Source organism: Hemitrygon akajei, chromosome 11 (genome assembly GCF_048418815.1).
Source record: "Hemitrygon akajei chromosome 11, sHemAka1.3, whole genome shotgun sequence".
Lineage (NCBI taxonomy): Eukaryota > Metazoa > Chordata > Chondrichthyes > Myliobatiformes > Dasyatidae > Hemitrygon > Hemitrygon akajei.
This window is the reverse complement of record NC_133134.1, coordinates 80,057,243-80,081,049: the sequence shown is the minus strand read 5'-3', so window position 1 is coordinate 80,081,049 and position 23,807 is coordinate 80,057,243. Positions and strand designations below refer to the sequence as shown.

Sequence of the window (23,807 nt, the reverse complement as noted above, 5' to 3'; positions counted from 1 at the left end):
TGTTTAAGAGCCTGGTGCTACATAACCTTCTCCCTGACGCGAGTGGAGCAAACAGTCCATGACCAGCGTGGGTGCGATCTTTACTGGACCTTTTCCAGCACCTTTATATACATACGGCAGGAAGGCTAGTACCGGTGATGCGTTGGCGAATTTTAACTACCCACTGTCGAGCCTTTGTTGGTGGGAGCATTGCTACAAGAATCGGTAGCGGTAGGTCACTTTGATGAGGCCGCATTTGGAGTACTGCGCTGTTACAGAAAGGCTCTGGGGAGGGTCTAGAAGAGGTTCACAAGGATGCTGCCTGGATTAGAGGGCATGGGCTATGAGGAGAGATCGGGCTCGACGGGCCGAATGGCCTAATTCTGCTGCTCCAGGTTTCCCTGGAGCTTCAGCGGCTGAGAGGAGAGCTAATTGAACCGTGTAACATTATCAGATAGTGTCGACAGTCGGAATCTTTCTCGTAGGGTGGAAATGTCCAATACAGGAGGCGGTGTATTTACGGTGAGAGGGGGGAAGTTTAAAGGGGATCCGAGGGGTAGAATTTTCACACAAAGAGTTGGTGTCTGGAATGAGGTGATGGGGCAGGAACAGCGACAACATTTAAGAGGCTTCTAGACAAGGCACAGAGAAGTGAGATTAGTATAGATACGCATAGTGGTTAGCACAGACGCAGAGGGCCGAAGGGTCAGCTCTGCTTTATCTCCCCCCCACCTTGCCGCCACCTCCCCTCTGCCGTTCCTGAAGCCTAATATTCTGTATCTGGTGTCCGTCTCTGGCCGTTTCCCTCCCCACCTGTCACAGTCTGGGCTGAGGTGACATAGCGGGTAGAGCCGGTGCCTCACAGACCGCGAGACGCAGGTTCGATCCCAGCCTCCGGCGCTGTGTGAGTGCGCAGCTTGTACAACCTCCCCGTGACCGTGTGGGTTTCCCCTCCGGTGTTCTGGTTCCCCCCCCCCCCCCCAACACCCGCTGTAAATATCCCCCAGTGTGTGGGTGAGGGGGTAGAGTCCGGGGCCGATTTGATGGGAACGGGGGGGGGGGGGGGGATTGGTGGTCACGGACAGTGGGCGGGGTCGTGTTGTCTATCCCTCTCTCCCTTCTCCATCTGTCCTTTCTCTTGCTGTCCGGCTGTCTGTCACCGGCTCTCTCCCCTCTGCCGCTCTCCTCCTCCCTTTTCCCCTGACTGTCTGGTCCTCACCCCCTCCCCCCCCCCAGCGGTGCGTGGCTGTTGCCCCAACCCCATCCTGACCATGGTGGGTGACGATGTCGGTACCCCTTGCAGGAGGAAACGGCATGACGACTTCGCGCAGAAGAAGGCGGAGAGAGCGGCGATGAGAATCCGCCTGCGGGAGAGATATCAGCTACAGCAGGTATTGATCTTGCCAAACCCACCCCGGCCATTCGGCCCGCAGTTGGTCCACTAGGTCAGCGTTGCGGCTCCCTCTCCCGCTCTCCGGCACCCCATTCCCAGAGACTCCCCGGGACCCCATTTCCACAATCACACAGACTCTCAAGACTGGCCTGCTGAGTTCCTCCAGCATTTTGAGTGTGTGCTCGGATTCCCAGCAGATTTTCTCTCGTTTCCCCATTCCCAAATTCCCATAGTTGCCCCAGAACCTCGGTTCTACTTTCCCACGGACGATCCGCGAACTTTTTCCCAAATTCCTATAGCGTCTTCAGAACCCCATTCCTACATTGTTATAGTGTCTCTAGGACCACATACCCATATTCTCGCGGTCTCTCCGTCACCGCTCCCAAATTCCAATAGATTCTCCGGAATTTCATTATCACGTTCCAAGACTCTCCGCGATCCTATTCATACATTCCCGGAGGCTCTCTGGGACCCAATTCCCGTAGTTTCTCTGGGACCCCATGCCCACATTCCTATATATTCTCCAGGACCCCTTTCCCACATTTCTGTAGTCTCTCCGGGATCTCATTCCTTGTAGTTTTCTCTGGGACCCCATTCCCAAGTTCTCGTAGTTTTTCCAGAATCCTATTCCCACAGTCTCTCCGGGACTTCATTCCCACATTCTCGAGGAGTCACTGGGACCCGGCGCGTTGAGACTCCCATCACACCGCCAGTTCAGTGGACTTGGTATGGGGGAGGTCGAAACAGCCAGCGATCCGGAGGGCGCCGGATTACCGGTGGTGGTGATGGGCGGGAATGGGAAACGATTGAGGAATGCGTTGTTACTGTGGGAGCTCTGCCCTGTGTGAGGGGGTACGGGGGGGCAAACCCTCAGCTCTGCCCCTCCCACAGGACAGAGCTCCTTCACGACCACTCCCTCAGCGCTCCCTCCCTAAATGTGCTCTCTCACTGCCCTCCCAAAATGTTGCTTCCTCACTATCCTCCATTTTCTTCAACTGCCTCCCCCCCCCATAATAAAGCTCTCTGGTCTCAACACTTCTCCCCCCCCCCAACCTCACCACCCAACCACCCCCTATGACCCCCTAGTGTCACTGCGGCGAGTGGGGATGGATGAAGGATGGGTGGAGGGTTGGGTGGGGAATGTGGGTGGTCGGCGGGGTGGATAGGGGGCTTGCTAGGGACAGTTGAGGGAGTGGGTTGGTGATTTTCCGGTGGGGAGAGGGACCCCTTCCCATCCGTTCCTCTCCTGACCCTTTGCTCTACCTCCAGGACGAGCGGGACGGCCGGCAGCTGCGGGAAGCGACCCGCACGGTGGAGCTGCCGGCGGAACTGGTGGCCATCGCCCGGACGGAGCCCGGCTCCTCCTTCCTCACCGACGTCCCGGGACTGAGCCAGATCAACAGCGTGGCCCGGGACACCGTTCAACGCCTGCGTCAACACGCTGCCTGTCCCCTGATGTGACCGTATCAGAGAATCGGGGCAGGGGCTTCAATATCACCCTCCCTCCCCCTGCCCTAACCTTCCCCGCTCTCCCCGGACACCCGGCGCGTTCACGTTTGGCCCCAACTCCGCCTTTTCAACACGGTTCCAGGTCTCCTCGTCACGAGGAGGATTGGGCGCGTTTTAGAGATTTACCAGGATGCTGCTTGGATCAGAGAACGTGACTTGTGAGGATCGGCTGTGAGGATATTTTTGTCTTCGGGGCGAAGGAGAGTGAGCGGTGTCTTGATAGAGGTGTACAACATGATAAGGGATATACAGTCCCCCCCCTCCCCCCCCCCCCCAGGTTTAAGTGGCTAATATGAGGGGACACCATTGAGGGGTAAACACAAAGTATAGTGCAGATGCTGTGGTCAAATCAAGACGTACAAACGAGCTGGATGAATAAAGCGAATGTGAGGGGTGAGTGGCGGGTGCGTGGAACTCGCTGACAGGGGCGATGGTAGAACAGCCACATTGGGGACATTTCAGAGACTTTGAACACGGATGGAAGAAAAATGGAGGGGAGGTTAGATTGTTTTTGGAGTAGGTTAAAGGGTCGGTACAACTCGTGAGCCGAAGGACCTGTAGGTGATGCAGCCCTTCTTGTTATACTGGTCTACGCGACGATCCATTCCTCACTAATAGTTTTCCCGGAAACTTCCCCCCCCCCCCATTATTTCCCATCATCTAAACCCCCCTGCCCAACAACCACTTGCACCGGACTCCCATCTCCGTCCCGGATTCCCATCAGCACCCCCTCGGGTTTTACCCTGGTGGGGAGGGGTGGTGGTGTTGGCAATTAAAATCAGCAGATTAACCCACCAGCCACGTCCCGGTGTGAGAGGGGACGGCGGCGCGGGGAGTGGGGGGCGGGGGGGACGAGGAATCCGCGATTTCATGGGGAAACAAGCACAAGCGGACCGTGCTGGGCGCATCGGGATCGAACCGAGGTCTCTCGGGTTCTCAGGCAGCGGTTCTACCCGCTACACCACTGGGCCACCAGTGGCGGAAATGGCGTCGGGGCGACAGGAGAAAATGGGGTGACGTTAATGCCCACCCACCCTTGAAATATTTGAAAGGCGAGATGAAGAGCGTCGTGCAGTACAGTACAAGAGCAGGCACTTCGGCCCATCTCGTCTTTGCCGAGCACAGTGCTAAATGAGACGAAGTCCCTTCGGCCTGCACATGATCCACGTCCCACCATTCTCCGCACCTCCATGTGTCTAACAACATCCTTACCGCCTCCACCCCCGGCAGCCCGTTCAGGCAACCAACAGTCCCCGTGTAAGAACGTTTGCCTCACACGTCCCCTATAAGCTTTCTCCTTCTCACCTCAAGCTGATGCCCTCTAGTATTAGACGCTTCTATCCTGCGGGAAAGACCCCGAATGTCGAAGCTTTCCCTGCCTCGGATCACCTCTGGGCCGAACGGTAGCGCAGCGGTTAGTGAGGCCGCTTAACAGAGGCTGCGAGCCGGGTTCCGGTGTCCCCTCACCCTCCAATCCGGGCAGCAGCCTGGTGAACCGCTTCTCCACATATCAGATCTGTAGCGAGGCATCTAGAACGGCACACGATCCTGGAAGTGTGGTTGAATTTAACATTTATAGCGAGGTACTTGAAGCCTCGTCCGACGAAGGCTAGCGGGGTACGCAAAGGTTAGCTGAGGGGTGGGGTGACCAGTCTGATTCTGACTATCGAAAGCTGCCTAGGCATTTCCAAACTCTCCAGGGGTGGCTGCAATGGAACCAGACTTGGACCCCCGTGCGTGGGGAGGACTGAAAGTCACATCCCCTGGGGGCATCGCCATGCCCTTCAGAGTCCCAGCTTCCTTCACTCCCTCAACACACTTCCTCGTACCCAGCCACCAACCCCGAAACACGAAGGAGGTCAGAGCGCCTCTACGGAGAGGAATACACAGCCGAGGTTTGGGGCCTAAACCCTCTGGAATGAAACGGGGATGGCGATACAAGGGTTGAAACGCTCACAGTTTATTCCCCTCCATAGCTGCTGCCTGATCTACCGAGTTTCCCCAGCATCTTACGTGTGTTAGGCTGGATTTCCAGCATCTGAAGACTCTCTTGTGTTTAACGCAACAGGGGTACCGGCTTTTTTTCTTTCAAAAATAAAACCTGTTCCTCCCCAACTGGTATCTGAAAACTGTTCCTTTGATTCTCCCAGCTGTAACCAGCCCCGGAAATATGTGATGGGCCAGTGTAGAGGGAGTTTCACTCTGTGTCTGACCCCGGGAGTGTGTGATGGGACAGTGTAGAGGGAGCTTCACTCTGTGTCTGACCACGGGAGTGTGTGATGGGACAGTGTAGAGGGAGTTTCACTCTATGTCTGACTCCGGGAGTGTGTGATGGGACAGTGTAGAGGGAGCTTCACTCTGTGTCTGACCACGGGAGTGTGTGATGGGACAGTGTAGACTAGAGGGAGCTTTGACACACACGCACAAAGGCATGCACACACACCCACACACAGGTGCACATAGACACCAGGCACATCCACACACAGACTGAAACGCACATAAAGACATAGACACACTATTTCACTCAGATTCCCTGTAAACCGTCTCAGTTATTCCACACTGACATTGGGCCGTGGCGCCGGTGAGACGGCTTCAAGGCCAGGGTCTTCTCAGCGCACGACCCTTCCGAGATGTTTATCACCCATCAGCAGGCAGCTCAAGGGTACGCCGAGTGATCCGTGAGCGACAGCGTCGTCGGACCAGATCCGCTGTGGAAGGCCGCACAGGGGATATCAGATTAGATCCGCACCCGGCTGCGTTGAAGTTCCCCGCTCGTGTGAAACTCACGGAGTAAACGGAGTTTAATAAACAGAAACAGAGGTTTTAAAAAACCACCCTCCCCGAACAGAGGCAGAAGGCACAGAAGCACGCACCACCGGGCTGACCTACGCCGCTGCTATCTCCCAATCCATGTCTTGCATAATTTCTATTCCAGTGCTATCAGAATCTTCTGTGGCAGCAATCAGCCAGGTTTTCAATCTCCAACCTATCCGTCGCCGCCTTTGATTCGGCCTACATCCCCCTCTTTCTCCCTCCCCTTTCTCTCTCTCGTTCCTTGTATCTCTCCCTGACCCCTCCCTCCTCCTTCACCCCCTACTTCTCTCTCTCCATCCTGTCTATTCCTCCGCCTCTCTCTCCCCTTCTCTCACTCTTTTCCCCTCCTTCCCCCGTAACTCTTTCTCGCTCGCCCTCCCTCCGTTTCTCACCCAGAGCTTTGCCCTCCGCTGCAGGCAGACTCTTCCCCTGACCCCACACGCCAACATGCCCCATTAATTTCCCTCTGGGACGGGCTCCTCCCTCCTGCAGTATTTAAGCCCGTCCCCGAGACACACGGAGCCGCGTCCCAATGAGGAGGCTGACGAGGTGGATTTCGGATGTTCCGAGGGCAGGGTGCCCCGTGGGGGCTCGCAGAGTCTCTCAGTCAGGGGAGACACAGCCCCTTCCTTACCGGGAGATCCCGTCGACCGGAGGGAGCGGCTGGGTCAACCTGTACCGGCTGTGGCGTGACAGGAATGTCGGTAACCAGCACCTGATCATAAACCGAAACTTCCAGCGGCTGGGTCCCATCTACAGGTGGGTAGAGACCCCCTCCCTCCATGTCGCAGAGATCCTTCTACTGCCCCTCCCACGGCGCAGATCCCTCATTATCGCCCCCGCAATACAGAGATCCCTTCTCACTGCCCCTCCCACAGCGCAGAAATCCCTCCTCACCAACCCTCCCGTAGTACTGACACCCCTCTTCACCACCCCTCCCGCAGCGTAGAGATCCCCCTCACCGTCCCTCCTGCAGTACTAAGATCCCTCTTCGCCATCCCTCCCGCATCGCAGAGATCCCTCATCACCGCCCCCCGCAGTACAGAGATCCCTTCTCACTGCCCCCCCGCATCGCAGAGATCCCTCATCACCGCCCCCCGCAGTACAGAGATCCCTTCTCACTGCCCCCCCGCATCGCAGAGATCCCTCATCACCGCCCCCCGCAGTACAGAGATCCCTTCTCACTGCCCCCCCGCAGTACAGAGATCCCTTCTCACTACTCCCTCCGATGGTGTGATGGGTTGGTTTGGGGGCAATGGGTTGGCGTGGGGGTTGCCCCGTGTTGGGAAATGGTCTGTTCTGTGTTGGGTTCAGAGGGGTTGTGGGAGATATTTCTTGGGCAGTTGGGTGTGAGAGCTGGTTTGAAGACGGGAGGAGGTGTGATGCCATCCCCCGCGGAATATTGGCTCATGTTCGATATCACTGTCTGTCTTATCGCAGTCGGGAAGGAAAATACTGTAATGTTATGATTCATTTCAAAAGTGCGAGGATAGAAAAGCAAGGATGTAACGTTGAGGCGTGGAGCATTGTGAACAGTTATAGGCCCCTTATGGATGTGTTAACACTGGGGAGGATCCGGAGGAAGTTCACGGGAACGATCCCGGGAATAGCAGGGAATGACATACGAGGAGCGTTTTGAGGGCTCTGGGCCTGGACTCGCTGGAGTTTAGAAGAACGAGACAGGAACCTTTGGAATATTGAAAGATCAGGATAGAGTGGATGTAGAGAGGTTGTTTCCTATAGTGGGGGAGTCTAGGACCAGAGGGCACGGATAGAGTGGATGTGGAGAGGATGTTTCCTGTAGTGGGGGAGTCTAGGACCAGAGGGCACGGATAGAGTGGATGTAGAGAGGTTGTTTCCTATAGTGGGGGAGTCTAGGACCAGAGGGCACAGACTGAGTGGATGTGGAGAGGATGTTTCCTATAGTGGGGGAGTCTAGGACCAGAGGGCACAGACTGAGTGGATGTGGAGAGGATGTTTCCTATAGTGGGGGAGTCTAGGACCAGAGGGCACAGACAGAGTGGATGTGGAGAGGATGTTTCCTATAGTGGGGGAGTCTAGGACCAGAGGGCACGGATAGAGTGGATGTGGAGAGGATGTTTCCTGTGGTGGGGGAGTCTAGGACCAGAGGGCACGGATAGAGTGGATGTGGAGAGGATGTTTCCTATAGTGGGGGAGTCTAGGACCAGAGGGCACAGATGGAGTGGATGTGGAGAGGATGTTTCCTATAGTGGGAGAGTCTAGGACCAGAGTGCACGGATAGAGTGGATGTGGAGAGGATGTTTCCTGTGGTGGGGGAGTCTAGGACCAGAGGGCACGGATAGAGTGGATGTGGAGAGGTTGTTTCCTATAGTGGGCGAGTCTAGGACCAGAAGGCACAGATAGAGTGGATGTGGAGAGGATGTTTCCTATAGTGGGGGAGTCTAGGACCAGAGTGCACGGATAGAGTGGATGTGGAGAGGATGTTTCCTGTGGTGGGGGAGTCTAGGACCAGAGGGCACGGATAGAGTGGATGTGGAGAGGTTGTTTCCTATAGTGGGAGAGTCTAGGACCAGAAGGCACAGATAGAGTGGATGTGGAGAGGATGTTTCCTATAGTGGGAGAGTCTAGGACCAGAGTGCACGGATAGAGTGGATGTGGAGAGGATGTTTCCTGTGGTGGGGGAGTCTAGGACCAGAGGGCACGGATAGAGTGGATGTGGAGAGGTTGTTTCCTATAGTGGGCGAGTCTAGGACCAGAAGGCACAGATAGAGTGGATGTTGGGAGGATGTTTCCTATAGTGGGGGAGTCTAGGACCAGAGGGCACAGATAGAGTGGATGTGGAGAGGATGTTTCCTATAGTGGGGGAGTCTAGGACCAGAGGGCACGGATAGAGTGGATGTGGAGAGGTTGTTTCCTATAGTGGGAGAGTCTAGGACCAGAGGGCACAGATGGAGTGGATGTGGAGAGGATGTTTCCTGTGGTGGGGGAGTCTAGGACCAGAGGGCACAGATGGAGTGGATGTGGAGAGGTTGTTCCCTATAGTGGGGGAGTCTAGGACCAGAGGGCACAGACTGAGTGGATGTGGAGAGGATGTTCCCTATAGTGGGGGAGTCTAGGACCAGAGGGCACAGACTGAGTGGATGTGGAGAGGATGTTTCCTATAGTGGGGGAGTCTAGGACCAGAGGGCACAGCCTCAGTATAGAGGGGCATTCCTTTAGAACAGCGAACTACTTTAGCCAAAGGGTGGTGAATCTGTGGGATTCATTGCTACAGTGGCTGTGGAGGTCAAGTCATTTGGGTACATTTAAAGCAAAGGGTCACAGGTTATTGATTAGGAATTAAAGGTTACGAGTAGAAGGCTGGAGAATGGGGCTGAGATGGAAAATAAATCAGCCATGACGGTATGGCAGAGCAGACTCGACGGGCCGAATGGGCTAATTCTGCTCCGATGTCTCATGGTTTTATGTAGGGGGAGGGGGGCAGGTAGGGAAGGAAGAGAGGGTGGGTAGAGATGGGAGAAACAAGGGGTGTAGGGGAGGGGAAGGCAGGAGGTGAGGAGTGGGGATAAGGAGGAAATGGGTGGTCTGATAGACAGGGAAAGGAGGGAGAGAGGGGGTAAAGACATAGAGGGGAGAGAGGAAGGCCCAGGGTCCATAGGAAGGGGAGAAAACGGGAAGGTGTAGGACGGAGGGATGATCTAGGGTACTGTTTGTACCCCTCTTGTTGGGGTGAGAGGGAGGAGGTGGAGGTGGAGGGGGATCGAGAAAGGGGAAAGGATGGGAGGGGTCAGGTAGAATGGGAAGGGAGCGGGGGAGAGGGGGAAGGTGGGGTGGAAAGCGGAGGGGACAGGGAGGGAAGGGCCGTGGAAGGTGTGAGGGAGGGGAGAATCCTCTCAGTGGGTTGCAAGGATCGACGGTCTAGGTCGCTGTTTGTGCCCCTCCCACAGAGATAAACTGGGAACTAGGGAGAGCGTCTACATCTTCCACCCCGAGGATGCAATGGCTCTGTTCCAGACAGAGGGACCCAACCCGGAGAGAATGTTGCTGGAGGCCTGGGCGGAGCATCGGGAATATCGGAAGCACAAACGAGGCATCTTCCTAAAGTGAGCGTGCGAGAGATTCCTCAGTGAGGGAGAGGGGAGGTCCCTCCGTGGGGGACTGGGGAAGCTTGGGGGTCCCTCAGTGAGGGAGAGGGGAGGTCCCTCCGTGGGGGACTGGGGAAGCTTGGGGATTCCTCAGTGAGGGAGAGGGGAGGTCCCTCCGTGGGGGACTGGGGAAACGGGGATCCCTCAGGGGAGGTCCCTCCGTGGGGGACTGGGGAAACGGGGATCCCTCAGTGAGGGAGAGGGGAGCTCCCTCCGTGGGGGACTGGGGAAACGGGGATCCCTCAGTGAGGGAGAGGGGAGGTCCCTCCGTGGGGGACTGGGGAAGCTTGGGGATTCCTCAGTGAGGGAGAGGGGAGGTCCCTCCGTGGGGGACTGGGGAAGCTTGGGGATCCCTCAGTGAGGGAGAGGGGAGGTCCCTCCGTGGGGGACTGGGGAAGCTTGGGGATCCCTCAGTGAGGGAGAGGGGAGGTCCCTCCGTGGGGGACTGGGGAAGCTTGGGGATCCCTCAGTGAGGGAGAGGGGAGGTCCCTCCGTGGGGAACTGGGGAAGCTTGGGGATCCCTCAGTGAGGGAGAGGGGAGGTCCCTCCGTGGGGGACTGGGGAAGCTTGGGGATCCCTCAGTGAGGGAGAGGGGAGGTCCCTCCGTGGGGGACTGGGGAAACGGGGATTCCTCAGTGAGGGAGAGGGGAGGTCCCTCCGTGGGGGACTGGGGAAGCTTGGGGATCCCTCAGTGAGGGAGAGGGGAGGTCCCTCCGTGGGGGACTGGGGAAGCTTGGGGATCCCTCAGTGAGGGAGAGGGGAGGTCCCTCCGTGGGGGACTGGGGAAGCTTGGGGGTCCCTCAGTGAGGGAGAGGGGAGGTCCCTCCGTGGGGGACTGGGGAAGCTTGGGGATCCCTCAGTGAGGGAGAGGGGAGGTCCCTCCGTGGGGGACTGGGGAAGCTTGGGGATCCCTCAGTGAGGGAGAGGGGAGGTCCCTCCGTGGGAGACTGGGGAAGCTTGGGGATCCCTCAGTGAGGGAGAGGGGAGGTCCCTCCGTGGGGGACTGGGGAAGCTTGGGGATCCCTCAGTGAGGGAGAGGGGAGGTCCCTCCGTGGGGGACTGGGGAAGCTTGGGGGTCCCTCAGTGAGGGAGAGGGGAGGTCCCTCCGTGGGGGACTGGGGAAGCTTGGGGATCCCTCAGTTGAAGCAAAGTGGATTCTTCAGTTTGAAGAATCCACATTGAGAAGCGTGTGAAGTCCCACGATGGAGAGATCCCTCTGTAGGGTCCCTTAGTGGGGGCGAGGGGATATCGCTCAAGTGCGTGATTGGGAGTGGGCGATCCCTCAATGAGGGACTAGGGAAGCTTGGGGAACCCTCAGTGAGGGAGAGGGGAGTGTGTCAGTGGAGGCAGTTATGTTTGGAGTGGGGGGAGGGAATGGGACATCCCTCCAAGTGATGGAGAAGTCGGGAGATTGTTCTCTCAGTGGGGTGTGAGATCCCTCGGTGGGTGAAAGTGGGGAGATCCTTTCAGTACGTGGAGAGTGGGGAGCTCTCTCCGAGGTGAGGTCCCTCTATCATGTGTGTGTGTGTGTGGAGCCCTCTCCTTGGGAAGCTCCCTCTAGCTTTCCCAAAACCCCAGGGCAGGTGCTGGTTGGTGATGTTTGGGGGAGCTCCGTCCATGGCGAGATTCCTTCGTGGAGGCTCCCACCGTGAGAAGATCCCTCAGTGGGGAGCTGGCTCTGTGAGGTATGTGGTGCCTCGGTAGCAGTCGATGTTGAGGGAAGCTCCGTCCATGGATAGATCCCGCCATCGGGCAACAGCATCTTGGTAGGGGGTCGGTATTGAGGGGAGGGGAGTATCGGAGTACCTCAATGACCCACCTGTGGGGAGCTCCCTCCGTGGGGCTGAGGTGCCCCGGTCAGGGTATGTGTTGTCGTCAAAGAGCTCTCCCACCCCCCTGGACTGCGATACCGGGGCGGCGGTCGGTGCTTCCTTTTGTGGGCAGAACCCTCCGCAGGGGGCTCCCTCCGTGGGGCTGAGGTACCCCGGTCAGGGTAGGTGTTGTCGTCAAAGAGCTCTCCCACCCCCCTGGACTGCGATACCGGGGCGGCGGTCGCTGCTTCCTTTTGTGGGCAGAACCCTCCGCAGGGGGCTTCCTCCGTGCGCTGCGGTACCTCAGCTGGGGTGACTGTTGTGAGGAGATCCCTCTGGTTACTCGGGCAGTGTTGAGGGGAGATCTCTCCAGTGGGGAACGGTATCTCAGTCGAGACCGCCTGTAGGGACCTCTCTCTCTCTCTGCGGCAGCTGGGTTGAGACCAGTGTGGAGGAGAAACGCTTCCAGGGGCTGCGGTACCTCCGGGGCTGGGGAGGGAGGGGGGTGGAGGGTGGTACCGGGGAGTTCTCCCTGTGGGCTATGCACCCTCAGGCAGGGTCCTCGTTGAGGGGAGATCTTCCCGTGGTGAGTTCTTGTGGTGGGCTGTGCTCGGCGATCGGTGACTGAACGCAGTCGGCGCTGCTGTCGGCAGGAACGGCGGAGAGTGGCGCAGGGAGAGGATGGCGCTGAACCAGGAGGTGATCCGGCCCGCGGCCGTCGGCAACATCGCGTCCCTACTCGAGCCCGTGGCCCACGACTTCACCCTCCTCGTCGACCAGAAGATGCAGACCGGCAGCTGCACCGAACCCAGCGACGTCCTGCCCGACCTCTTCCGCTTCGCCCTCGAGTGTAAGTGGCTCAGGGACGGAAGGCGGGGGCGGGGGGAAAGCGGGTTATTCACCTAACCGCAGAGAGGAACGTATAGATCACAGAAAGGAAGGGGTGACGCACACTACTTGATCGAGGGCCCATTTACCCGCGTTACATCGGACGCTCCCGGGTCCGTTTATCGGGGCTATATCCGATACTCTCCAACCCCTTCACCCGCGTTACATCGGACGCTCCCGGGTCCGTTTATCGGGGCTATATCCGATACTCTCCAACCCCTTCACCCGCGTTACATCGGATGCTCCCGAACCCATTTATCGGGGCTATATCCGATACTCTCCAACCCCTTCACCCGCGTTACATCGGACGCTCCCGAACCCATTTATCGGGGCTATATCCGATACTCTCCAACCCCTTCACCCGCGTTACATCAGACACTCCCGGGTCCGTTTATCGGGGCTATATCCGATACTCTCCAACCCCTTCACCCGCGTTACATCAGACACTCCCGGGTCCGTTTATCGGGGCTATATCCGATACTCTCCAACCCCTTCACCCGCGTTACATCGGACACTCCCGGGTCCGTTTTTCGGGGCTATATCCGATACTCTCCAACTCCTTCACCCGCGTTACATCAGACGCTCCCGGGTCCATTTATCGGGGCTATATCCGATACTCTCCAACCCCTTCACCCGCGTTACATCGGACACTCCCGGGTCCGTTTATCGGGGCTATATCCGATACTCTCCAACCCCCTCACCCGCGTTACATCGGACACTCCCGGGTCCGTTTATCGGGGCTATACCCGATACTCTCCAACACCTTCACCCGCGTTACATCGGACACTCCCGGGTCCGTTTATCGGTGCTATATCCGATACTCTCCAACCCCTTCACCCGCGTTACATCGGACACTCCCGGGTCCGTTTATCGGGGCTATACCCGATACTCTCCAACACCTTCACCCGCGTTACATCAGACACTCCCGGGTCCGTTTATCGGTGCTATATCCGATACTCTCCAACCCCTTCACCCGCGTTACATCGGACGCTCCCGAACCCATTTATCGGGACTATATCCGATACTCTCCAACCCCTTCACCCGCGTTACATCAGACACTCCCGGGTCCGTTTATCGGGGCTATATCCGATACTCTCCAACCCCTTCACCCGCGTTAAATCAGAAACTCCCTGACGCCTTGATCTGAGTTATATCGGACACTCCCGGACAAACTTACCCGGGTTATATCGGACACTCCCGGACAAACTTACCCGGGTTATATCGGACACTCCCGGACAAACTTACCCGGGTTATATCGGACACTCCCGGACAAACTTACCCGGGTTATATCGGACACTCCCGGACCCCTCTGTCCGGGTTATATCGGACACTCCCGGACCCCTCTGTCCGGGTTATATCGGACACTCCCGGACCCCTCTGTCCGGGTTATATCGGACACTCCCGGACCCCTCTGTCCGGGTTATATCGGACACTCCCGGACCCCTCTGTCCGGGTTATATCGGACACTCCCGGACCCCTCTGTCCGGGTTATATCGGACATTCTCTGACGCCTTTACCTGGGTTAGATCTGACTCTTCCAAACATCTTTCCCAGACACTCTCAGACCTACTTACCCGGGATATATCAAATACACCCCGGCCCCTTTACATCGGATATAACTGGATCCTTTCATCTGGGTTATACCGGATGACCCCTTTACACCCGGTTTTTACCGGAACTGCCGATCCACTTTACCCGGATTACATCGGACCACATTACCCCGGATATAATGGACAATCCGGGACACCTTTATCCATGTTATATCGGACGCTGCCTTGACCACTGTACCCTGGTTATATCGGAAACTCCCGGTCCACTTTACCCGGATTACATTCGAACTCCCTATCCCCTTTACCCGGGTTAACCCAGACACCTCCGGTCCCTGTTACCCGGGTAATATAGGGCACCCTCCGGACCCTTCTACCCTTCTACCGACACTCCCGTCCCCATTTGTTATGTCGGACACCTTTACCAGCGTCATATCAGAAACCCGGAGCTAATATGGCGGGGGGATGGGAACCAGCATGGTGGAGCTGAGGATGAGCTCGCAGGTTCACACGGAGATGTAATACGTGATATGAATGTAGGAAGAACAAGCGAGTGATTGGATACAACTGCAGACAGAGCAAAGAGTTAAGTTGTACCGCAGAGGCAAAACTGTCAGGTTGGGTCGGGTTACGGTAGGACTCAAGTGTAGACCAATGAATGCTCTTTACCAGGATCTATTAGGGAGCACAAGGGCAACAGCCTTTCAAAAACAGGAGGCAGGCACGAATCCGGAATGGCAGGCGGAGGTCTTACCCGGGAAAGGCAGTCCGGCGAGGGCAGACGATCCAGAGCGCACGGGCAAAAATCAGGTGGCAGCAGTCGCAACGGCCGGCTAGACCGGCTCAGGTCAGAGCTGGGACGAACTGGCAGAGAATGTGAGTCAAGGCAGGGTTTAAATGGACCGGGTAATGAGTGAAAACAGAAACAGGTGGGTGCTAGTGTGGAGATAAGTGGGTAACTGGCGAAAGTCCGATAAGGAAAGGGGCTGGGTCAAAACCCACGTGGCCAGGTGAAAGGCGGCAGAAATTAAGGGCTGTCGTGGTCCAGAGCTATCAGCAGAGGCCCTTCGACCCAGTGTTCAGGCCGGATCCGTAACACAAAACTCATAAGGGCTGAGAATGCAGGACTGAAGGTGTGGTATTTAAATACGCCAGGCATTGTGAATATGGTGGGCAAACGCGTGGCGCGATTAGAGATCGGTCGGTATGGCGTCGTGGGCATCACTGAGCCGTGGCTGAAAGAAGGTCATAGTTGTGAGTTTTTTATTCCTTGTACCGACAGGACGGGCAGGAAGGCATAGGCGGCGGTGGGGCTCTGTTGGTGAGAGATGGAATGGCATCTTTAGAAAGAGGTGACATGGGGCCAGAGAATGTTGAATCTTAAGAGACTACTAGACAGGTATATGAAGGAATTTAAGGTGTGGGGTTATATGGGAGGCAGGGTTTGAGGGTTGGCACTGCATAGTGGGCCGAAGGGCCTGTAATGTGCTGTACTATTCTATGTTCTATGTTAGTGGGTGGAGTTAAGGAACCATTATGGGAATAATCATTTATAGGCCTCCGAATAGTAGCCGTGGGGTTGAGATTGCAAAGGGAGCTGGAAAGGGCATATAATAAGGGTAATGACACAATTGTAGTGACTTCAATATGCAAGGGGAGTGGTTGGTGTGGAATCGCAAGAGAGATAGTTTGTCGAATGCCGACGAGGTGTGTTCTTGGAGCAGCTTGTGCTCGAGCCTATTCGGGAAAAGGCTGTCTCAGATTTCGTGTTTTTTTAAAACCCAGATTTTATTAGCCATCTTAATGTAAAGGGACCCTTAGGAGGCAGTGATCATAATGATTGAATTCACACTGCAATTTGAGAGGGAGAAGCGTAAGTCACGTGTATCAGTATCACGATGGAATAAAGGGAATCACAGAGACATGAGAGAGGGGCTTGCCCTGGTGGACTGGAGGAGGATACTGGCAGGGATGATGGCTGAAGTTTCTGGGAATAGTTCACAAGGTGCAGGATAGGTATGTCCCGCAGAAGTTGTCTCCAAACGGCAGGGCCAGGCAGCCGTGGCTGACAAGGGAATTTAGGGAATACATAAAAGCCAAGGTAAGGGCCTATCAGGTAGCAAAGGTGAGTAGGAAGTTGAATAATTGGGAAGCTTTCAAACAAAAGGCAACTAAAAAAGCGATACGAATGGAAAAGATGAAATATGAGGGCAGGATACCAAGTTTTTTTTCAGTATATAGAGAGTAAAAGTGAGGTGAGAGTTGACATTGGACAACTGGAAACTGATGCTGGTGAGGTGGTAATGGGGAACGAATACATGGCAGATGAGCTTAATGGTTACTTTGTATCAGTCTTCACTGTGGAAGACACTAGCAGTGTGCCAGAGGTCTGTGAGTGTCAGGGAGCAGGAGTGAGAGCCATTGCTATTACAAAGGAAAAAGTGCGAGGCAAACAAAGATCTTAAGGTGGATAAGTCACCTGGACCAGATGGACTACATCCCAGAGTCCTGAGAGAGGTTGCTGAAGAGATAACAGATGCATTCGTTATGATCTTTCAAGAGTCACTTAATTCTGGCATGGTCCCGGAGGACTGGAAAATTCCAAATATCACTCCACTCTTTAAGAAGGGAGGAAGGCAAAAGAAAGGAAATTATAGGCCAGTTAGCCTGACCTGAGTGGTTGGGAATGTGTTGGAGTCTATTATTAAAGACGAGGATTCGGTGTGCTTGGAGATTAATGATAAAGTCAAAGTCAGCATGGTTTCTGTGAAGGGAAATCTCGCCAGACAAATCATTTAGAAATCTTCGGGGAAGTAACAAGCTGGATGGACAAAGGAGAGGCAGTGGATGTCATTTACTTGGATTTTCAGAAGGCGTTCGATAAGGCACATTTCAGAAGACACGTGAGGCTGTTAAACAAGATAATATCCTACAGCATTACAGGAAAGATACTGGCATGGATCAAGGAATGGCTGACGGGCAGGAGGTAGTGAGTGGGAATAAAAGGAGCCCTTTTCTGGTTGGCTGCCAGTGACTAGTGGTGTTCCTCAGGGGTCAGTATTGGGACCGCTACTCTTCACATTGTTTGTCAGTGATTTAGACAGTGGAATTGATGGCTTTGTAGCAAAGTCTACAGATGATACAAAGGCAGGTGGAGAGGCTGAGGAAACAATGCAATTGTAGCAGGACTTGGACAAAGTGGAAGAACGGGCAAAAAAAGATGCAGATGGAATACAGTGTTGGGAAATATATGATAATGAATTTTGGTAAAAGGAACAATAGTGGGGATTATTAACTGAATGGGGAGAAGGTTCAAACATCAGAGGTGCAGAGGGACTTGGGAGTCCTCGTGCAAGACTCCCAGAAGGTTAATTCACAGGTTGAGTCTGTGGTAAAGAAGGCAAATGCAATGTTGGGATTTTATTTCAAGGGGAATAGAATATAAAAACGAGGAAATAATGCTGAGCCTTTATAAGAAACTAGTCAGGCCGCACTTGGATTATTGTCAACGGTTTTGGGCCCTTTATCTCGGAAAGGATGTGTTGCCATTGAGAGAGTCCAGAGGAGGTTCATGAGGATGATTCCAGGAATGAAGGGGTTAACATATGAGGAGCGTTTGGCAGCTTTGGCTCTGTACTCATTGGAGTTTAGAAGAATGCGTGGGGATCTCATTGAAACCTATCGATTGTTGAAAGGACCAGATAGGGAGGACGTGGAGAGGATGTTTCCTCTGGTGGAGGTATCCAGAACTCAAGGGACACAGCCTCAAGGTTGAAGGGCGACCTTTTAGAACGGAAGTAAGGAGGATTTTTTTAAGCTAAAGAGCGGTGAATCTGTGGAATGCTCTGCCACGGACTGCGGTGGAGGCCGAGTCCGTGGGTATATTTGAAGCGGAAGTTTATAGATTCCTGATTGGTCGGGGCATCAAGAGATGTGGTAAGAGGGCAGGTGTATGGGGTCGAATGGGATCCGGGATCAGCCATGATGAAATGGCGGAGCGAACTCGATGGGCTGAATGGCCTAATTCTGTTCCTATATCTTGTCGTCTGATAGAGTTCTCTGCCTCATATTAGACACCACCGGACCCAGTTCTCAGGGTTTATCGCCACTCCCGGACTTCTTTATAAGGGTTATATCGGACACACGCGGACCCCTTTACCAGGATTGTATCGGAGCCTCTCTCACCTCTTTATCCGGTTACAGTGGGCATTCCCAAACCCCTTGACCGGGATTACACAAGGCATTCGCGATACCCGTTACCCGGATAATATCAGACTCTCCTGGACCCCTTTCCACATGCGATATTGGAAACTCCCTGTGGCCTTGACCTGGGTTATATCGGACACTCCTGGACGACTTAACTCGATTTATATCGGGCACTCTCCGATAAATTGCCCAGGTTGTATTTAACACTCCCCGACCCCTTTATCCGTGACACAGCTAGACTAATTTCCACGGGTTATATCGGAAGCTAGCAGACCCCTTTACCTGGGTTATAGCGGATACCCCCCCAAACCCTTTACCCCGTTATATTGGACAATCGCTGACCCCTATACTCGGGTTATATCGAATACTCCTGGAGCCTTTCATCTGGGTTCTATCGGACATTCCTTGACCTATTCACCCGCGCGTTTTCTGACACTCGCGGACCCAATTGCCAGGGTTTCACTACCGAACCCCGTTACCCAAGTTATCTTAGGCATAGCGCAAACCTTTCCCCGGATTGTACCGGACAATGGCAACTCCCTTTAACAGGGCTATAACGATCGCACTTCTACCCGGGATATTTCGGACAATCCTGGAGCCCTTTACCTGGGTTAGTCGGACACCCCCGCACAACTTTGTCCCGGTTATATCCGACACTCACGGACCCTCCTGCCCGGGTCACGTCGGACACTACCTGAACCCTTTACCGGGGTTTTATTGGACACTACCTGAACCCTTTACCGGGGTTTTATTGGACACTACCGCCCCCATTTATCGAGAGTATATCGGACAGTCACTGACCACTTTACCAAAATAATATCAGAAACTCCAAGAATACCTAACCAGGTTTTATCGGACACTCCCGGACTCCTTTACCCGGGTTATATCGATCACACGAGCTCCCCTTCACCCAGGTTATATCCGACATTGCCTGTCCCTTTTACGCTGGTAATATCGAGCACATGGCGGCACCTTTACCCTGGCTACGTCGGATATTCCTGGACACTCTCCTCTGGGTTACACTGGATGTTCCTTGACCCACACACCCGTGCTATATCGGACACTCCCAGACCCACTTACCAGGGTTTATCGGACACAACCTGACCCCTTTATCCCGGTTATATCGTAAACTCCCGATCTCCTTACTAACGTTATATCGGACACGCCCGGACCCCTTTAGCAGGTGTATCGGACACTCACCCACAACTTTAACCGTGTTATATTGGACACTACGACCCCTGAACCCCTTTACCCGGGTTAAACCAGGCACTCCCAGTTCCCGGGTAATATCGAACGAGATCTCCCGGCCACTTTAAACGTGTGATATCGGAAACATCCTGATGCCGTGATACTGCTTATATCGGACATCCCCAGAAAACTTTACCCGTGTTAAGCCGTGGATTCCCTGACAACGTTACCTAGGTTATATCGGGACCCTTCCCGGCCCCCTTATCCGTGTTATATTGAATGAATCCTTTAACTGGGTTACATCTGAACCACCCGCCCCCGGCTTCCCTTCCCAGGCTTTTGTCGGACAGCCACCAGACAAATTTAAACTTCTTATATCGGACAGTGACGGACTATTTTACTAGTTTAATATCGGAACGTTCTAGAAGACTTACCCGGTTATATCGGAAACTTCTGCACCCTTTCAGCTGGGTTATATCGGACATTCCCTGCCCCACTCACCCGTGCTATATCGGACACTCCCGGACCCAATTACCAGAGTTTTATCGGACACTACCTGACCCCTTTATCCCGGTTATATCGGACACTGCCGGTTCCACGTTACTCGGGTTATACCGGACATTATCTGACCCCTTTACCCCGGTTATACTGGGCAATCTTTACCAGGGTTATAACGGAATCTTCCGGACTCCTTTACCAGTACTGTATCGAACACTCCCAGTCCCCGTTACCCGGGTGATATCGGTGCCTCCCTGACACCATCCCCTGAGATATATCAGACACTCCTATACAACATTATCGATGTTATGTCGTACACTTCCCGACAAATTTACCCGGGTTATATCGAACGCTTCCTGACAGCTTTATCCGTGTTATATCAGATATTCAATGAATCCTTTATCCGGGTTATATCAGATATTCAATGAATCCTTTATCCGTGTTATATCAGATATTCAATGAATCCTTTATCCGTGTTATATCAGATATTCAATGAATCCTTTATCCGGGTTATATCTGGCAGTCCCAGATTCCTTTCCCAGGGTTATATCTAACACTCCCGGACCCCATTAACGGGATAATATCGGGCACTCCCGAACCCCTTTACCTGGGTTATATCATAAGAACATAAGAGATAGGAGCAGGAGTAGGCCAATCGGCCCCTCAAGCCTGCTCTGCCATTCAACAAGATCATGGCTGATCCAATCTTAACTCTAGTTTTCACCGAATCCCACAAGGCAACAGTGCCAACCAACAGGGCACCATGCCGCCCATTTTATTTTATTATTCATCCCGCCCAAACCCATGTGATCACCCGGGGAAAAAAAACCGAGTTGCCAATTGAGGAGAAAAAATCTGGAAAATTCCTCTCCGACCCATCCAGGCTATCGAAAACTGGTCCAGGAGATCACATGGCTGATCTAAACCTAGCCTCATGTCCACTTACCTGCTCGCTCACCGTATCCCCTAATGCCATTTTTATCCAGGAAAATGTCTATCTCCGTTTTGAATTTATTGAGTGTAGTAGCTTCCAAAGCTCTCTGGGGCAGTAAATTCCACAGCCCCACTACCCTCTGAGTGAAGAAATTTCTCCGCATCTCAGTCCTGGAACGGCATCCCCTTATTTTAAGATTATGCCCCCTAGTCCTAGTTTCACCCATCATTGGGAACATTCTCCCCGCATCCACCCAATCAAGCCCCTTCACAATCTTATATGCTTCAATAAGATCGCCTCTCATTCTTCGGAACTCCAATGAGTAGAGTCCCAATCTACTCAACCTCTCATCATACATCAACCCACCCATCCCCGGAATTAACCTAGTGAACTTCTCTGCACTGCCTCGAGAGCCAGTATGTCCTTTCTTAAATATGGACACCAGAACTGCACGCAGTTCTGACACTCCCTGACACAGTATCGGACACTCCCCGGTCATTTAACCCGTGATATATCTCACGGATCCTCTCTCTCCCCTCAGCCAGCTTCCACTTGCTCTACGGGCAGCGGTTGGGCCTGTTTGGGGACGTCGACACGAGACAGGCGGACCGCTTCATCTGGTCCATCGAGAATATGTTGAAGACCACCATCCCTTTGCTCTACGTACCCCCGTGGCTGGCCCGCCGGCTGGGTCTCAGGGCCTGGAGGGAACACGTACAAGTCTGGGACGACATTTTCGAACACGGTGGGGACCGCCGGTTACGCCTGCCTCGTTGCCCATTTAAGAGCTTGCATCGCGGGGAATAAAATTGGAAGCCTGGTGACCAGGCAAGGGGAGTGTTTGTGGAGTTCACAAACCCCAACTCCCACACAGCGCTCCACAACCCCCCCCCCCCACCCCAGCCTGGGATCTTTATGTACATCTGTCACCCTCAAGACGATAGCGACCTGGCTTCAGTTCCCACATCAAACATTGTCCGCCTGTGCGTCCCCTTGGGATCCCTGCCTCCCCTCAAACCTATCCTTATATAATGGGGTGGTCAGCACGGACGACGGGCCGAAAGGCCTGCATTTTTAGCTACAGGGACATACAGCGCGCTTTAGCCGTTCCCACGCCTGTGGAATGTTCAAGTTGTGTGGGAGCACACTGTGCCGTTCGGCACTGGCTGGGGTGAGACTGTGATGGTTCCTGCAGTCGAATAGCCCCTTGCGCTGCTGCGCTCTGCCAGGCCCCCGGGCTCCGATCAGGGTCTCTTCCGCCCAGTCCCCACCCGCTTCTCCCCCCCCCCCCCCCCACTGTTAACTGCCTTGTGACCTGCCCTCAATCCGCACCCCAGCCCACCGCTGCTTGGAGGAGCTGCTGCGGAAGGTGCAGGCCGTCCCGGAAGCTGAGCGCGGTTACTCGGGAATCCTCGGAGAGCTCCTGTCCCGGTCCGGGCTCCCGTTCGACATCATCAAGGCGAACGCAACCGAGCTGATGGTCGGCAGTGTGGACACAGTGAGCGGGGGAGGGAGAAAGGGAGGGAGGGGGAGGGAGCGGAGAAAGGGAGGGAGACGGAGGAGAGAGAAAGAGTGGAGAGAGGGACGGAAGAAGAGGTACAGGGAGGGATAGGAGGGACGGAGTGCGGAAGGGGGTGAAATGGGGAGGACGGACATGGAGGGAAGGAGGTGGAAGGAAGCAAAGGAGGTAGTGAAAATGGGAGAGGGAAGGAAATAGTGAGGAAGAGAGGGAGTGAATGAGGGAGATAGGAGAGGGAGGGGAGGGAATGAGGAAGAGATGAGGGTGGAAGGGAGGGGTAGGGAGTAAGGGAGATGGAGCGAGGAGTGTGATAGTGAGGGATCATGGAAATATTGAAGGAGGGAGGGGTGGGGTGTAGGGTTGGGGAGGCCTGGAGTGAGAGAGTGGAGGAGGGGAAATAGAGAGAGAGAGAGAGAGAGAGAGAGAGAGAGAATAGGAGGGGGTATGAGTGAGGAAGAGAGGGGGAGTGAGTAGTGAACTAGTGCAGGACCTTTGTGAGTGAGGGGGAGAGATGGAGAAGGTAGAGACGGGAAAGCAAGGATGAGTGTGGGAGGAGAGGAAGGGAGGAGGGGAGGGGACCTGTGGAGGGTAGGGATATCTCGAGCTGAGTTCTACCCCCTCCACCCCCCCCCCCCCAATAGACAGCCCACAGCCTCCTCTTCACGCTGTTTGAGCTCGCTCGAAACCCAGAACTTCAGGAAACCCTTCGCCGGGAGGTCACCGAGGCACACCGGCGAGCGCAGGGCGACGTGGGGACTCTCCTCCGGAACGTGCCACTCCTCCGAGCAGCCATCAAAGAGACCTTACGGTAAATGGTTCTTAAAACGGGGGTCCGCTCCCTCTCTCTGACCCTGCGGTTAAAGAGGGAGGGGGGGAATTAGCCAGGGTTTCTGTTTACTGTGCCATCACTGCTCAGTGACTCCGGGATTAGAGAGAGGGAGAATTGCTGAGGTGTCTGCCTCTGGCTTGACTGACTGGGTGTATCAACCAGGAAGAGGGAGGTGAGGCACACGATGACTGGATTGCAAAAGAGATGTGGGGTGTTCTTTAGTCGCAGGAGCAAGCGGCGGGCAGTGTGTGTGTGTGTGTGTGTGTGTGTGTGTGTGTGTGTGTGTGTGTGTGTGTGTGTGTGTGTGTGTGTGTGTGTGTGTGTGTGTGTGTGTGTGTGTGTGTGTGTGTGTGTGTGTAACGCTCTCTGCCACTGCTCGCTCTGTGCCCTGATCAGCTCTCTCACTCTCCCTACAGCCTCTACCCTGTTGGCCTCACTCTTCAACGCTACCCAGTTACGGACGCCATCATCCGGAACTACCACATCCCTGCCGGGGTAAGACCATAAGACATAGGAGCAGAATTAGGCCATTCGGCCCATCGAGCCCGCTCCGCCATTCCATCAT

The 23,807-nt window shown here is 54.7% G+C and overlaps 1 protein-coding gene across 1 annotated transcript in view; it reads left to right on the top strand.

Annotated features, from left to right (window-relative positions):
• Positions 1 to 23,770, top strand: part of LOC140736351 (cytochrome P450 11B, mitochondrial-like) — a 45,612-nt gene extending 21,842 nt beyond the window's left edge. Inside the window, exons 3-11 of the mRNA XM_073062343.1 lie at positions 1,283 to 1,370; positions 2,642 to 2,829; positions 6,236 to 6,454; positions 9,625 to 9,780; positions 12,287 to 12,483; positions 21,436 to 21,639; positions 22,232 to 22,392; positions 23,055 to 23,221; positions 23,659 to 23,770. Coding sequence (XP_072918444.1) covers positions 1,283 to 1,370; positions 2,642 to 2,829; positions 6,236 to 6,454; positions 9,625 to 9,780; positions 12,287 to 12,483; positions 21,436 to 21,639; positions 22,232 to 22,392; positions 23,055 to 23,221; positions 23,659 to 23,749 — 1,471 coding nt within the window. The 3' untranslated portion in view covers positions 23,750 to 23,770. The remainder of the gene's footprint in view (positions 1 to 1,282; positions 1,371 to 2,641; positions 2,830 to 6,235; positions 6,455 to 9,624; positions 9,781 to 12,286; positions 12,484 to 21,435; positions 21,640 to 22,231; positions 22,393 to 23,054; positions 23,222 to 23,658) is intronic.
• The last annotated feature ends 37 nt before the right edge of the window (positions 23,771 to 23,807 follow it).